Below are 17,526 nucleotides of genomic sequence, written 5' to 3'. Positions count from 1 at the left end.
GAAGCTCTTCAGGGGTAGAGATCAAGTTTTTCTAGTTTATCTCAATGTCTTAGGTGCCTGACATAGAACGGATACTTATTAAATGTTTGGGGATGAACACTGTTTAAGAAAACACAAAAGACCTAATGTTTAAGCTCAGTGGCCCTGAGTTTCCTAGGTAGTGTTTGTCTTCCCCATTAGAGTTCCCTGCTTCCTCATATTTCCCCAAAGCTGCTAATCCTTTCATTTTAAACATCAGCGAAGTAAAACCCAAACAAATTAAATGAGCTGCCTGAAGTAACATGCCCGAGTTCATGGCAGAGTCGGCGTTAGGACTCAGTCTTCCTAACTCTAGATCTACTGCTTTCTCCACTTCATTACCAATTAATACTCTCAGCAGAGAAGATTCTGAGGAGCCTGTGGGCTCGATCTAAGGAAGCTGGCCCAGAAAGGGGGGCTCATCAGCACGAGGCTGACCAAACTCCACCAGAACTTGAGTTAACAAAGCCGGGTACAATTAATACTAAATTTGAATTTAGTGTTCTTATAAAAAACAACCAAACAAAAAGATTAGCAAGAAAAAGGAATAATTTAAATGGACATTCTTTGTGTGAGGAAAAGCTTAAAATTATACCAAAAGACAAAAATATACTGTATGACAATGTCTGTTGAAAATAACTTTTTATTATAAAGAATATAAACACTTCCTAATACTTTTTGCATATATAATACACTTTCTTTTCTTTGCCTGAGTTTTTATGAACATGATCTCTCAACACAATGGTTCTTCCCTTGATGACCATTCATATATTCAGTAAGTACCAAGTGCCAGGCACTGTAAAAAGTTCCCGGGGATTAAAGAAAAAAAAAGGAGAAAAAAGGCATAGTTTCATTTTTCAAGAGGACCATAATCCAGTAGAATGTTTCCTTTATTTTGGATATCTCTGTTTTAACATATATACTTCCAATTTATGATATATTTTAGTCTATTTCTTTCAAAAATAGCTTGTATACCCAAGGTAAACTGGACAATTAAAACAATTGTTTAGATAAAATAGGGTTAAAACACTACTTTTAGCCTTAAATAATCAGATGATTTATGAAAAAGTGATTCTGTGGCCTTAGATCATTTTGTTAACAATTTTAATATACTTTGATATTTTTGAAAGACCTGAAATATTTTAATACAAAGAGAGATCATCTCTCTTTGTCTTCTATAAATATGAAAAGAAATATTTGTCTTCTTTGAGAGTAGTCCTTGAGTCATCGTCAATAGTGAAAATTAAACACAATACAAAGGCCACATCTGCTGTCCTCACCATTAGTCTTTGTCTCATATCTTTAGTGACTCTGATATTTCTGAATGAAGAGGGGCATATACATCCAAATATTTTTAGTGAAAAGCCCAAGTTATTTCTTTGGAAAGTTGTCTACAGTATATTTATTACAGACATTTCCCTTTGGTTTATTGTTGTTTGTGTATGGCTGTCATACTCTCCCCTAAAATTGCATTTTCATACGACTTTATACTATTTGGTAAAGATGATTCATTAATTATATAAATGTGATTTACTTTTATGTCTTTGCAAAGTTTCCTTATAAATATATTAATTTAACTCTCTTTGACAGACCATATATCCCATTTTTGATGTTGAATATTGTCAACTACTGCTTCTGTATAGCACACAAGAATTAGGTGATCCTTAGAGATAATGAATTTCATGACTTTAAAATTCATTGTGGTTCCACCCCCATGCATAGCTGTATAGATACTAAATATTCAAAGATAACTTACTGAAGCTTGTTCACAGAACTAGGCTTTCCCCTGATATCTCTCCCTCCCCCATGACCCCCCAAAAAACATCTGGAAGTATTATCCCAAAAGGTCTCCAGGATTTAAATAACAATATTTTTAAAACATTTAACACCACAATAGGGAATTTGTTGGCATGACACGAACAATACGGTTACTCCAGATGCTGTATTCAAACTGTATAGGTCCATTGAAAAAATAGATATAACCTATAAGAAAAATACCAAAAAGAAAATTTCAGAGTTTGAAAATAATGTTTTACTCTAGCTACATTTAAAAGCCCAATCTGTTAGATTCACTTTTTTTTTTAACATTCCAATGTTTATCTTTATAAATACTACTAATGCTTTAATATATTGTTTATAATTTAAAGAGGGGGAAAGGTATGAATGTCTCCAGCTCTTTTAAACTGTCACCTCGAATTAATTGCTGTATTGGCAGGAGTTCCAGTTTTGATGCTTGAATTATTGATATTGGTTATTTTTTGTAAGTTAGAGATAACATCCCTTTCCATAATTCAAGCAAAAAATCATTATATAGCTATGATTATTGGTCTTCATATATAAATTACTCCCCACTCCACCCCTGATTTGAACTATACTTTTTGCATCTTAATATCTTTAAATTTAAGGTAGTGTTTAAGATTTGGCATCTTTTATTCATAGAATTAGCAGTCATTAAGTAAAATTCTCATTTATTCTAAGCATATTAATTTTTGTTTGCTGTCTGGGTAAGTAGTCACACAAGAATGAGTAATCCCTTAACTGCCAGACATTTATCAGCACATCTAAGTTCTGTGTAAAATTCCTTTATAAGGAAATTATTTCAAGGGGCTACAGAAGCCCTCCATTAAGGTCAGTGTAATGGAACTAGTTACCATTTTTCTCGAAGACAGCATCTACTTTATCGCCAATTCCTGGGAAGTCCTCTTCTATTAGTCTGGGGTAGTCTTTATGCATCATATGGTTAGTTTCATCATAGCTATTTAATAAGAAAAAGAAACTCTTGAGTAGGTCGTAGGTAAATCACTTTAGAAATAATACAATGGATATAATGGCAGCTTTCAAAATTGACAAAACTTTCAAATTTTTAAGTCCATTTGAAACAACCAGTAGCTTTTTAAAATTAGGATTATAATACTGAGTATATAGTGGATACCTGGTGAGGTATTTTGACTTGCCTAAAGACCATCTTTGTAAAGACAGTTATAAGATCATTTCCATTTCAAAATTTGTATAGTTGTTATAAAAGTATATTATTAGGAAAGTGTTCTTAGAGTGAAATAAATATATGTTTATGCATTGAACAATTATCTGTTGAGCTCCCACTACGTGTAACACAACTTGCTAAGTGCAGTAATGGATGCCAAACTATTTAAGGTTCAATTTCTGCACTAAAAAGTTATAGAGGCATACAGTGGAAATAAAACTAGGAAGGGGAGCACAGCTTTCCCCTCTCATAACTTTATATTCCATACTCCTCTTCCCCTGCACATACTCACACCCTAGCCAACCAAACACACTCTGAAATTAACCTAAGAGAACAGCCTCCTGTGATGTAATATTCCTACTGTCACTGATGAAAGTTTTTTATATTTTTGAGGTATGTTTCAATAGATAAAAAGTAAGAACCACTGCACTATCAAGAAAGCTAAGACGTATACACACAAAACTGCAACACTAGACAATAGGGGCTAAACATCATGAGAGAGTAAACATGAGATGTCATGGGAGTTACATGAGAAGGGAGATAACTTTGAATGGGGTGATCAAGAAAGACTTTCAAGTTAACTTTAAACAATGGATAGAATTTCCAAAGAGAGAGATGTAGGGAAAGACCTCTAGCAAAGAAAATTGCATAAGGGAAGGTTATGGGGAGATAAAAGCACAGTGCATTTGAGATATGGTAAGCAATCCATCTTGACTGAGCCATAGACCTCATATAGGGTAAACGGACTGGAACACTAGTGCAGGTAGAACCTGGCAGTAATATTTAAAGTTGTAAGTGTCATCAGAAATAAAGAAGCCAAAGGGTAAAGATGATATGTAAGAGTGTGTGTGTGTGTACACATGCATGCATGAATGTGTATATATATATATATGAGTGTATATATATGTGTGTGTGTATAGAGGGAGTAAAGTTACCATTTTAAAAATTTCAACTATTGTGTACCTATGAGATAATCATCCCTGAATATAGACGTGGATTTGGGCTCATAAATATTGCCAATGTCAATGCTGCCTTGAGCTCTACACGTGTTTTCGATATTCCTGTTCTACTTGTTCTTCAAAAGGAGCTGGCTTCACAAACTACAAGCCTAGCAGCCTCCTGGCCAACCTCTCCAATGAATCAACAGACTAGAAATTGTGGCCTTCTCTCGCTCAGTCTTTTCCTGTACCTATTCTTGTGTCCTCTCTGGCCACAGAAGATGAAGCTCCATGTAAATTAGGAGAGGATGACAAGAAAGAAAATCCAGGAGAAAGATTACAAGGAATTAAGATGTCAAAATAAGAGAGAGAGTTGTGCCATGGTTGAAGTACAACAAATGCCTAAGAAAGAGAAGAGTGGCCCAGAAAGGGCAAGAATTATATGTGTATTTTCAAGAGGGCTTGAGACTTTTAAATACCTGTATTAGGAGCTACCTGCTGGAGCTGACATGGAAGAGAAATGAATGACTGGTATGACATTTAAAATACTGCATGAGATAATTTTAAGTAGCAAGAGATTTTCGAGACTCACTTTGCCTCTATGACACAAGATGATGGGTCAGTAAATATGGCTACCATACCTCCAGACTTGGTTTCCTGAGAAGAAGAGAGTCTCGCCTGTATCCTCAAAGTGAACGGCCGCACTTATCTTTTTAACATCTTTTGCAAATCCCAGTTCGGATATTTTTCTGGGATAACCTTCCAGAATATCATAACCATTAAGAGCCCAAAATTTTCTGCCTAGAATAAGTAAAAGAATTGTTTTATTATTCAAGGGAATCTATTAAAACTCACATAAGTAAATATTTAACAAAGAAAGACTCATTTTACACATTTAGAAATAAATTAGTCAGTGTTTGTGGTCACCATGTTTATGAAACACAGAAATATGCACATTCTTCAAACAAAAGAAAAAGGATTTAAGATGCCAATTTCCTTAGTTGTAAATATAGCCAACTAAATATCATGATTAGTTTGACAATTTGTTACCTCTGAATATTAAGTTTGGAACTGGGTGAAAAATACATTAAGATTTCTGTATGAATAAGCAGCACAGTAGGAATAGGAAATTAACTTGAAAATTCAAACTTTATACCAGTAGAAAATTATTTTCTTCTCTAAAAAGTGACTTCATTATAGCATTAATTATAATAGTCAAACAATAGAAACAATGTCAGTAAAATGCTATGTAGCCATTATAAATTATGATCATGAAGCTGGAATAGAAATTTGGGAACCTATGTCAAGGGAACAAGTAGAATATTAAAATGTATATACATTATGAATATAAATATTTAAAATACATATTTCATATGGTGAAAGACTAGAAAATAAAGTGAGAAAATAAAATAAGTTGACTTTTCAGAAGGGGGAATTATGGATAATTTTTTTCAATTTTTCAAAATGTACATTGTTATAACATTTGCTTAGTAAATAATTTTTAAGAGGAAATAACAGAAAAAAACTGACATGACGGTATGAAATAAAGAGTGGATATGATAAGTAATAACATAGACTTTTTACTTGTCAAATTTGGGGACACGGTAGAAAGGTTTCAGGTGCTTTCTGGTTCCCATTTTGTTATACTTGATTCTTAATTTAGGTGTATTTTTGACAACGATCATTTTATTAAGTCTCTGGTAGCATCAAGTTCATCACTGCCTGCTCTGGACATGTGGGAGGTCTCACTGGTCGAAAGATTACCTCTAAAGATGAAGATAAGGTCATGGGAAGGGTGTTCATATGCAGCATCAATACGGTTGGGAAGTTCTGGCCAAAAGGATTTTGTTAAAAACAGCTCTGCGTCAACCTGCTGAGGATGCAGACGCCAGAAGAATCTAACACAGAAGTAAAAATGCAGAGTTTGCCATCATTTTTTCAAGTGCAATATGTCTATCCTGCTAGCCACCTGTCTCCACATCAATACAGGTAAGTTAGACACAACCATTCCCTAGCACCCGTGAAGGGGAAAGATTTCCACTTCCCTTAAGTGCCAGTTAAACAAGTTGTTGCTATCTTAACTCTATCCTATAGTATTGAAGTCTAAAATCTCACAGAGCCTTTGTGAAGGCTCCAAGTCATTTGTGGGCTGGGACCATGCTTTGTTCAATTTTGCATATCTTGCAAGTGGCAAGCAAATGTGCCAGGCACTGTGCTGGGCTCTGTAAAGAAAACATGAGTGACACAAACTATGCTCCCAAGATCTCATGGCCTGGGGAAACTGATATATGAGAAAATACTGGAGCACAATGAAATTAGAGCTATAGTAGAGGAGGTAGGAATGCTATAGGATCACAGATGAGGGAACAATTAATTCATTGAATAGATGAACAAATGAACAAATAAGGATATTAAAACAATATCAAAATTAAAAATTAGTATTCCATTTTTCATCACCTATAGATTTAGGTTGTACAGTGCTTCCTCTCTTAAATTCCAACATATGTTACCAGAACCAAAGTTTTTCCATATCAAAAGGAATTCATGTGGAATTATGAGTAACAGCTTACTAATATGGTAATTGATTTCAATAACTGCGTTTTTAAATAAATAAATTGTATTTCTATATTTACTTTGTAAATATGTCTTTATAAGAAAAACTACAACCAAAGATGTAAAAGGAAGCTATACAATGCCAAGATTATCCATTGAAAAGTAAAACATTTATCCATCAGTTATTTACTTCCTCTCATATATGTAAATAAACTATCCAAAGTTCTATTATTTTCACTAACTTCACCTTTCTTTGGAAGTTTGACCACATGTTTCAGCAATTTGAAGACATGGCTTCACAAATGTTTGTTACATGCAGGTTTTATAAAATAATATGAAGAGTACCTGTCTTTAAAGATCATTGTTTCTCCTCGGAGACTGGTAATGGCATCAAGGGATAAGGAAGGATCACATTTGTCTGGCGTTTTGGGATGTTTAGGGTTGGGGTCTTCATCTCCTGGACCTGCAGTCATGAAATGAGTGAAGGAAGTTACTGAGGATGACCTGATTCTGCTAATGGAGAGCAGAAAGGTCAGTAAGTCCTGCCACCCTTACATAATGCTCCAAAGAACCTGTAATCCTACTTCCTTCCTCCATGGTTACCAAGTTCTGGCCTACGGGACTTCTCCTTCTGTTTTCATCTTTCAAGACCCTTGAGAATCATCTCAGCTACAAATTTAGCTTTCTTGAGGTTGGTGATAGAAATGGGGTAGGGGGGAAGAAAAGACTTTGAGGAAATTTTCCCCATGCTTTGCACAACCTATTGACGGACTTCTATTGAGAAACACGTTCCTCTCAAAGTCATTTCTGGTGGCATGTTATCTCTGTGGGAGCCCTCATTTGGGCTCTTTCTCTTGCTTATTTTATCAGCTGTCAGCATCAGCTCATGTCGCTTTATCAGTTGACCACATCACAGCTGCATCTCAGTGAAAAGCTAGGTCTTCAGCCACTCTGGTATGACTGGCCACATGTTGGGAAATGTTCCACCAGCTCACATGAGTGCCGAAGAAGTGCAGTACATAAAATAATTCTAAACTTATTTTTCTCTAAATAGGTCCTATTAGTTCTATCATTAAGTTCCTCAGTCAAGATATTGTAGAAATAGTAAAAATTGCAAAATTCTTGCCTGTGCCTACACTAGCTGCTGTAGTAGATTTAAATCCAGAAGGGAAAATAATAGGTTGGGGTGGTCTGAGCTAGTTTTCTGAGCTCTGTGTTCTAGAAGTGTTTACACTGATGACTGTGTACTGTGGTTTTACTTCCATTTATGGTAGGTACTTTTGCTTGTTTGGGTTGAAGTTTAATTATTTTGTAAATATTATTGAAAATTTGGAAGAAAAAATAAAGGAACAGATTCTTACAAATGGTCACTGTAGATGTTGGTTAAAAACTAACACAGGCCACTTGAATGGTTTCTACTGTGGCAAACAGGAGTAGTTGAAAGAATACCCAGATTTTGTAACAGCTGGTTAAAATCTCACTTTCTCCCTGTATAAGCTGGGTGAAAGCTATCCCAAAAGCTGTGTTACTATCCAGCTGTGTTTCACCCAGCTGTGCTGCTATCGATACACTATTTAAACTCTACAGGCTTAGTTTCTTCATTGGTTTGATGGTGAATAAGATATTTCCCTTTCTGATGTCAGAGGTATTGTGAGGGTATCAAATGTACCTTGCAATGTATAAAATACAAACATGAGGGGTTACATTCTGCAAAAACTTTGGAGAATGGAATATTTTCTACTTGAGCAGGTAGTTTGATTTGGAAAGAAAAAATGAGTGTGCTTCCCCAGGTTTTAATAACAAAACCAGGACAGCAATATTGGTAATGGTAAATTAACTAATAATTTAGAAAATAAATGTATATATCTCTTCTGCTGTTAAACTGGTAAATTAATAGTTACCATAGAGAGACTGGATCCCTTGTACATCATCATCAGGAAGCATAAAGTGGCTTTTGCCAGTGTAGGTATATATGGGAAACATGAGAGCCCCTGGGTCCTTGGAGTGGTCAAGACCTAAGGAATGGCCAAACTCATGGGCAGCAACAAGAAACAAGTTGTAGCCTATAAGAAAACAAAGAAACTGAGAAAAAAAGTCCTCCAATGACCAATTCACAGAATAAACATTATTTTCCTCATCTATCTGGTATGTCACCATTTCTCTTTCTTAGCTATTTAACTCACATTTTAAAGTTAATATTCAGTGGCTTAAAGGAAGATTTAAAACATTGATTTAATCATTATAAATAATTTGGTGCTCTCTTTGATTATAGCTGCCTACACAGAGTACCAACACATTGATTAGTAATCAAAAAAGATTTATTGTGAAGACACTAGTAATCTTGATTTGCTCTTTGTTTTCTCATGTCAGGTGAGGAAAGTAGACAATGATGACTTTAACTGGAAACTCATGGGAAAAAATATAGGGTGATACATATCTACGGTACTGCCTAGAACATCATCTAAATAGGAGGCATCATCCAAAGGTATAATGACCAAGCATAGAGGATGCATTAAATAGGATCTCCAGGAATCTACTTGGGAGCAAATTCCAACCAAATGATCCTTTCCAGAATATCTCTAGACTCTAGAATTTAAAGAAACAGAAATTCTGGACATGATTGGCCAACTCTCCTCTATTCTCGAAGACTACTATGTCAATGTATTTACATTATTTCCTCTAGTCACTCTTTCCACCAATTTTTGAGCCTCCTAATACTGGTAATTTAAATTGGAAAAAAATAATAAAATATTAAAAGAAAAAGAACACATGAAAGCTGGAGCCAGTGGTTTCAATTTGACCTTGAATACACTTTGCTATCATAGCCTATGCATGAAGAAAATGTACAACAAACTTAGTGAATTGTGCAGACCATAAGAGTGATCAAAGTTCATGATAATCTGAATGACAAGTAATTCTTCATTGAAATAACTAGCAGTGGGTACCATTCTTGGCCTTCAGCTGAAAAATTAATCCTGACTTGTGGATGTTTTCATTCATTTCACTTAAATATTTCAAACCCAGAATTTATGCAGGAACCAAAAACTGAAGCTTACTGTGACTATGTCTTAACAATACTATGTGTTGTTCTTTCCTCCTAAAATCATTCTTACCTGCGAAATATTCAGACCTTAAATATATAACTTCTCACCTTTCCTTCCAAAGACAGATTGGAGACATAGGCACTGAGACATTGACTATTCAAGGCCCAGTTTTACTTCTTGGAAAAATAATTCTTTTTATTTAAATGAATAATAAAAAGTAGCTGTTTTTGAAGACTACCCTCTAATTGTCACAACTAAGAGTCCATATAGCTCCAAAATTAAGTCCTAGTTGGGATAATCTGGCTTTTCTGCCTAAATTAACATTCCCAATTCTTTTGAGCCTTGAAGATTCAACTACTGACTGAATTCACTCAACAGTCAGTTTCATTTTGCTATTGTAAATACAATTTAATCTGTTTTGTCTCATGCTTTCTCAAGTAAGACACTATATTGATTTGTTAGAGTGGTATTTGTAAAATCAGTGATATAGACAAGTCTAAAGCAAGTAACATATAACAGAGAACAGAAATTTGACTGCACTTGTGCCATTAATATTTCTACAAGGAAAAAAAATATTCCAACTCACATCCAACTCATTTATGATCTACATATTTAGCCTTAATAGTTTTTAGATTTATATTTGTAATAAACTGTACTTCTTCAACATGTCAAATGTAATCCACAATAACAACACCTTGGTTGACAGAAAGCATTCTGATCCTGTTTCAAAGTTAGCTAGTATCCCTTGAGCCACTAGACTTAGTAGATTTTGCTTATTTTTAATGTTTCATATTGGCTTATAGAAATGTCACTTGTAGAGACTAATAAGTGGAAGATTATCATACTTGTTAAACTTTTTTGGAAAATAGAATCAAATACCAAATATAATTTACAGTATGCTTAAACTTCTTATTAATGGGTTAATGATCTAATCTAATCTGATAATCATGAATTATATGTTTATAAGAAATACTACCTTTGGAACTACTTGTCCAAGTTTCATCATCATCAAAATGGGCATCTCCTCCATAATTTGGTCCAGGAGGAAAAGCGTGAGCCAATAGACCAGAGGGTCCATCAAATGGGTAGAAGTCACCATGCTCTATACACAAAAACAAGAGTTAAGACTCTAATTATACGAAGTAGTGCCTAGCACAGGTGCTTGGTGAATTTTTGTTGAATTCTGTAAAAATTAATGAATAACTGAAAGAAGGAATAAAAGAATGGAGCCAATTAAGGAGCAGAATATAAAAATTCTGCATCATTACCTTTAGTTCCAAAAGAGATCATGATATCCGCAGTGCCACTGTGAATTCTGGTAAAATTCAGAGGTGTCACACCAGACCAAACTTTGAAGGCTTTTTTGAATGCCTTTTCAACTTCAGAATGAGTCAAGTCAGGGGTATAATTCACAATTCTATTCAACATAGAAAGTTTCAATCAAAATTTTGGAAGGTGAAAGCTATTTTAGAATATATTTTTTTGGAATACTGCTTTTCTACTCAAAATGCAATGGCTTCTCTAAAAGTTCTACTAAATGTCCATTGTTTCCAAGAACTTATTAATTATGATGCCATAGAAAGACTATAAAATGAAGAATTCAATCAGATATTTCAGTATCTCCAAATATTTGACCATTTGACATCTTAAAGTATTTAGATGTTTAATAAAGCTTATACTGCATGTTAAAAGTTCTGTATCACTATAGCCTAAACAAATGAAATGGTTCTGTAAAGTTCATAGAGAATGAAACTCTCCATTTTTAGCACTGTTATAATAAATATGCCTGATTACTGCATCTGCAAATTTTCTTGAAACTACTTTTACTTCTATTTTGATTTCATATCTGAAAGAAATAAATTGAGATTTGCAGTGAGAAATAATGCTGGGTTAATGTAACAATAATAGATGCTATGAGATATTCTCATCAACAGTATTAAAGTTATTCCTGGACCTACTTAACTTCCAGTTTAATATCTAAGGTCTACGTAAAACAATGGGACCACACGTGTTCTGTCACCTGTAGCTTGTGCTGAAAATTAGACATCTGATATTACAAAATATAACAAATATTAAAGAAAGATAGTCTATGATTTACCTGTATGTTAAGTTCATTTTGGACCATTTGAGAGTTCGAGGAAAAACATTGTATTCACCCACATCAGGGACCCCACATCTTGGTTTTTTCATGATGTCTAAGGTGTTATCATCAAGTCTGCCAGTCACCTCTAAGCCGAAAAAAGACTGCATTTCTCTAAGCCTGTCAACCACAGAGCTTGCTGCCGTCTTCTTCAGGATTCCAGCAGGATTCAGAGGATAGTAGTATGATTTCAGGTAGTTCTAGGAAAGAGACCAAAATGATCCTCTTTTAAAAGAAAATGACATTTATGAAATGTATCACACCATTGGGATTGGCAAAATACTCTACCTCTGCAAACTGGAAGTCTTCCTCAGACAAATCGTCAGAATCTCCATCATTGGGAAGAGGCAGGGACCAACAATGAGTCCAAGTCAAGAAGAGGAAGGCAGCCAGGACACCTGGGTGCATCTTGAATGGTTGTGCCTGGAGGCTGCTGCTTTTCCACAGACAAGTACCTTTACTTTTATAGGCCTGTGATGGTGAGTCATCATTTATGGACAAGTTTCAACTTCCTAGTCAGTTAAAGGTAAACATGGTTACATGGGGGCTTTTTTTCCTCCCAAGAAGTGTGGTTTGTGGTAGAACTTGAGGGAAATATAAAATGAGGGCTTCTCTCATTTCAGCAGGGTCTCAAAAACCATCCGGCAAAATAACGGCCTCAGCATATTTATGGCTATTGTGGGAAGAGTAAAATTTTCACTTCACTTGGCAAAAATGTTTTCCCCTTTGTAGGAAAGTAGCTACTTCTACTTTTTCAGATAAGAATATCAAGATGGTACACTTACTTCCATAAGAAGAAATCTAGTCTTGTTTCCAGAATGTTTATAACCTGGTGAGTTTTAAACTTCATTTTCTCCAGAGAACCTAAGAGGGAAATATTATATATACCTGAAGGCCACAGAAATGGACCAGAACCAAGTTTGGAGACTCATCACAGGATTGAGTGCAGCAGCTCGAATTTAAAAGCACTGGTGTGACCTCTCAACAAACATGGAGCCCTGCATGAATTCCCTACAGGTCCAGGCAGAGGTAGAAGAATGTATTAGAATACAGTATACTGGAATACAGTATAATGGTTAACACATATTGAGGGATTACTGCATGCTAGACTTAAAAGGTATTATCTCATTTAATCCTTACAATAGTCTTATGAAGTAGGTATTGTAGGAAGGCTTGTTTTTCACTTTACATATGAATAATCTGAGACACAGAGAAGTTAAATATTTGTTTAAGGTGATATGGTTAATAAATGCTACTACCAGCATTTGAATCCAGGCCAGCAGACTTCATGTTTTTGACCACCATGGAATATGACCTCTACTCCATCCATTCTCAGATATTTTCTCAAAAACAGAGCTGCTTAGTACCCACACCTCTGGGAGTGCTCAGGAAAACTAAGACTCTATGGCCATTTTCAAGTTTCTTGATTTTCACTTTTAAGTTTGAATAATAGAAGTACCTTTGGTCCAACTCCAGAAAACTGTCCTTTAGGGACCTCTAGTCTATTATTCCCTTTAGAACTTCACACATTTAATACCATGAAATCAGAATGCCATCTTTGGTCCCTTGCAGATGTAAATGGATAGAGAAATATGGACCATGATCTTCAGATTGACTGAATGATTGAAAACGCAAGTTAATTTAAGTGATTGTCAGAGAGAAGTTTAGGTCAGAAAATACTAAGACAAACAGGAGGAGCATGAAGACAGATTAAGGTGAGTAAGGAAGGGGTATCCCAACATGTGGGTAAAATGCTATAATCTAAATTAGCCAGTACCTCAGAGAAAACCAGAAAAACCTATCACATGTAAGCAATCACTTGAGGGAAACTTATTATGCTTTTATCCAAAATAGAACCAAATAGATCCTTACAATAGATTATTTCCAATGAGTTCAATATTAGATTTGGGCTCAATCAGCAATGCAAAATAATAATTTGATTTAAGCCTCTTCCATGTATAACATTTAACTTTGAGATTAAGTGAAAATTATCCACAAATTTGATTCATCTATTAAGCTTACAAGAAATCGATTCATTAGAAAGCATTTGCTTTTACCAATAAATTTTTATAGTCTTTTAAGGTCACATTAGATAATAAAAAAGAAGTCCTTGAACAAGAAGTTTAAAAACAAGTGTCATTTTGTTTAATGTTTGAAAGTGGGTGAAAAGAATCAAATAGGCTAACTCTACTTATAGATCTTCATATATTTATAGAAATGTTACCACCTGAAACTAGAATTTTTTTAAAGCCCTTTTCATTATTAAATCAATGAATGCTGATTGGGCATCAACTATGCAGGATACTATGCTAGTCGCTATGAAGATGGAATGAAGGGTAAGATAAGAGCCTTTTACTTGCGGTGATTGCAATATTATCTCCCCCATAAAGAAGGATTTTTAATGAACAATAAAAATAAATGTCACCATTTTCAACTTTCAAAATTATGCTTACTGTCAAACCGCTTTAATATTTTATTAGTTTCTTATTTCATTTAAGAATATAAACAGTGCAAAAGATAAAACACAGAAAGTTTAATGAGAACATGCTGTCACACATTTCACAATTTTCTCTAGGGGAATAAATAAAAATTCCTCAGAAGATTAAAGTAGAAATTGATTTCTTAGGAAAATCATCAGACTGCTCTACTGTAGGCTATTGTTCACGGAGGACTGGTTTTATACAGTGATCAGGATGTGTCACACATGGAAATGTGTTGACAAACTGCTTGTCAACACAAGTCCTTATCTCAGGTTAATTATTAAAATGAAAGCCAGGCCTTCTGGTTATCACTGGTGATGTGGTTTGTGGTTTCAAATGACAACTTAAACACAAAGAGGCTGAACTGGTATATACAAATGGTTCTAAGCAGCTTACGAATCACTGGGAAATTTGAAAACCTGTAGAACAAGCAAGCAAAACTGTAGACGAAATTAGATATGTGCAGGTATGTGTATCTACTGCTGATTCAGATATAAGCAATGTGGGACTTTTTAAAACATATGTCATCATCAGTTTCTAAGTTCAAAACATCACCCAGAAGAGAACCTAAAATGTCTGTGAACAACGCTTGAGTAAAGCACAGGGGTGTTCCTGATTAGAAATAATGAAATAATAGGAACAATGGGCCATTTGAGTTGGGTTAAAATTATGAAAATTCTGTAAATCAAAGAACCTTTATGATAAAAAATTTGGCTTCAGCTTAGAGCATTGTAAATTATAAGTGTTGACAACGACACTTAGTAGTATCTTTATTTTTCTAAAAGGCAAATGATTTGATTCTGTAACTGCATAATGATTTTTTTTAAACACTCTCTGATGGTTGCTTTGCTCTAGTCTCTGATTTTCTTTCATTCTGTCCTTTTTTTTGCCCATGACCCCATGAAATGGGCTCATGTGCTCTTAAAAAAAGAAAACTAAACTAGAATTTAAACACTTAATCATATTTACACCCTAGCTTAAGGTGTAAGAGTGCCCCACCTAACCTACTTGTGCACAATCATGACATAATCCACTATTTTAGATGCTGAAGCTACAAAGCAGAAGGTCAGCAATTTAGGAGGTCATTTACTTTTAACATTTGAATTGCATAGTCTTCAGAGATCCTGCATTCATACTGGGTTGATCCACAAAAAAAATAAATAGAATCTGCAAGAAAAAATAAAAGTCTTTTCAGTTCTTACTCGAGTATGACATCTGAAAGTCAAGACACAATTTCCTGGGCTCTATTCCTAAATGAATTTTAATTTTTATTGTGTTTTGTTAAAAAAGGTGGTCACTGAATGTCCACCTCTGCCAGCTTTAACCAAATACTGTAAGAGAAAACAACCAGGAATAGAACACACATTCTAGCCCATCCATGCCCAAATGTCTCTGAAAAGGAAAAAAAACAGGGTTTGGCAGTGAATAATAGAAATGAAAACAAGCTCGAGAAACGGGGCCTGAGGTTTTAACAACAAGCAATTTCAGTGTATTTTAAAATCCCTAATATTTAAACAATGAATCAAAAAGTCTATTTTTAAAACAACCTAACCTCACCTTGCTACCTCAATTCACTAAAGTAGAAGTTGTTACATATTTTTAAGCAATAAATTTTCTGATTTAAAAAGTAAAATACAAAAAAGTAATAAACTTATTGCATAATGACTGGAAAATAGGAAGAAAACTAGAAGACAAAATTTACTGTAATACCCCAAGATTTTTTAGATAACCCCATATATATATAAAATTTAAGGATATATATATCCTTTAAATTGATTTATTTAGATGACAGTCAACCTTAAAATTTTTAAAAACAATACTTTCTAGAATAGAAAAACTTGCCAGGTTAGTCATACATTGCATCTATTTTATTTTCAATTCTAGGAAAGTTATCTTTAATAAATTTGGGGTAGCCATCTTCCATAGTTTGCCTTTCTTGATTGAGTCTATTATAAAATTGAGAATGAACTAAAAATGCACAAAATGTATCTTAATAATGCTATACATTAAAGAGGTTAACATTTAAATTTTTTCTATATGCTCTAGTTACTTAATTTCAGAAAAGTATAGACAGGAATTCACTGCAACCATGAACTACCAACAAAGGCTTCTACCTCAACCTGGCTGCTAAGATGATTTCATCCCTTCAGCACTGGTCTGCAAGTGAAAAAGGTGGTCATCCCAGTGTTAGGTTAATGGACAGCAGTATCAATCTCTTAGGTGTCTCCTGGAAATCCAAGCTCACTAATTCCCTTGGGACATTCATCTAGCACGACATGAAGGCCCTAAAGTTTTTTCTTGTTAATAACAATGAATCAAAGAAAGACCTTATTTTTGGTTGGAAAGTTATGACCAAGCAAGGGACATGTCTAAGGCTAAAAATGTAATAAACTGACTGAGTATAAACTAAATTACAAAGAAATCCTTCTAAGTTATGGACTACAGGATGCGTGTTTGTTTCTTTTACCTCTCCAGTGATTCAGTCCTTAGCTAAGTCTGTGGAGCTCACATAGAGATGGAGAGCACAGGGCTTGGAATCAGTTACACCAACTGAAATCCCAACTCTGCCATTTATTAGCTCCCTAATCTCAGTGATACAACAGTGAACAAAACATATCAAAATCCTGGTCCTCATGAAGCGAACACTCTAGTAGAGAGAGAGAGAAAAGGAGAAAAATAGAGCAAGATAGAGAGTTGAGGGCTCAGGGAGGACTGTTGTAATTTATATATGGTGACAGGGAAAGGATCACTGAGGAAGTGAAATTTGAGAAAAGACCTGAGGGAAGGTCAGTGAAGGCATGAGCTATGGAACTGTCTGAGGAAGAATGCTCTTGGCAGAGAGAACAGCAAGTGCAATAGCCCTGAGGTAAGAATGTGCTGGTATAATTGGGGAAAGCAGCAAGGAGACCAGTGTGGCTGGGGCAGAGTGAGGAGAAAAGTTACTCAATCTTAACTATACAAATGGGATCATCACAGTACCTGTGTTATAGGTTATATGAGGACTGAGGACATTTGCAACAGTGCCTGGCACACAGGAAGCACCTGATATATATCATTAATTAACAATAACTAACCTACCTAGCACCCAGCAAAACCATTGTGCCAGGCACTCTTATAGGCATACAGGATATTGCATAAACAGTATTGATGAGAACTCTTAGATATTAGAAGGAGAAAGTAGACATTGCAAAAAAAAAAAAGGCAAGTTTATCTAGTTAGAAATATTATTAAGAATGTAAAATGAAGTGATGCTATAGAATGATTGGAGGCAGGGCTGGGGGGATGGACACTTTCACCTGAATGTCAAGGCAGGCCTCTCCAAGGAGATACACTTAAAACTGAGACCAGATGACAAGAGAATCTCAGCCAT

The 17,526-nt window shown here is 34.8% G+C and overlaps 1 protein-coding gene across 1 annotated transcript; it reads right to left on the bottom strand.

The window, feature by feature from the left end:
- Positions 1-1,900: 1,900 nt before the first annotated feature.
- Positions 1,901-12,084, bottom strand: MMP13 (matrix metallopeptidase 13). Its single transcript, XM_061202631.1, has 10 exons — positions 11,965-12,084; positions 11,635-11,876; positions 10,805-10,953; positions 10,513-10,638; positions 8,394-8,555; positions 6,838-6,955; positions 5,704-5,837; positions 4,581-4,740; positions 2,670-2,773; positions 1,901-2,001 (listed from the first exon to the last, which is right to left on the bottom strand). The coding sequence occupies exons 1-10, from the start codon at positions 12,082-12,084 to the stop codon at positions 1,901-1,903; spliced, it is 1,416 nt and encodes a 471-aa protein (XP_061058614.1).
- Positions 12,085-17,526: the final 5,442 nt, after the last annotated feature.

This window comes from Eubalaena glacialis, chromosome 10 (genome assembly GCF_028564815.1).
Source record: "Eubalaena glacialis isolate mEubGla1 chromosome 10, mEubGla1.1.hap2.+ XY, whole genome shotgun sequence".
Lineage (NCBI taxonomy): Eukaryota > Metazoa > Chordata > Mammalia > Artiodactyla > Balaenidae > Eubalaena > Eubalaena glacialis.
Note: the sequence above shows the minus strand (reverse complement) of the source record. Positions and strands in the feature narration are given on the sequence as shown.

What these genes read in the sequence shown, in the direction of transcription:
- MMP13 (XM_061202631.1), bottom strand. Translation starts at nt 12,084, where the DNA reads ATGCACCCAGGTGTCCTGGCTGCCTTCCTCTTCTTGACTTGGACTCAT. An exon ending in AGGGATCCAGTCTCTCTATG is followed by an intron (nt 6,956 to 8,393) that starts GTAACTATTAAT and finishes TCATGACTGCAG; the next exon opens with GTCCAGGAGATGAAGACCCC. An exon ending in ACAATGATCTTTAAAGACAG is followed by an intron (nt 5,838 to 6,837) that starts GTACTCTTCATA and finishes CTTCTGTGTTAG; the next exon opens with ATTCTTCTGGCGTCTGCATC.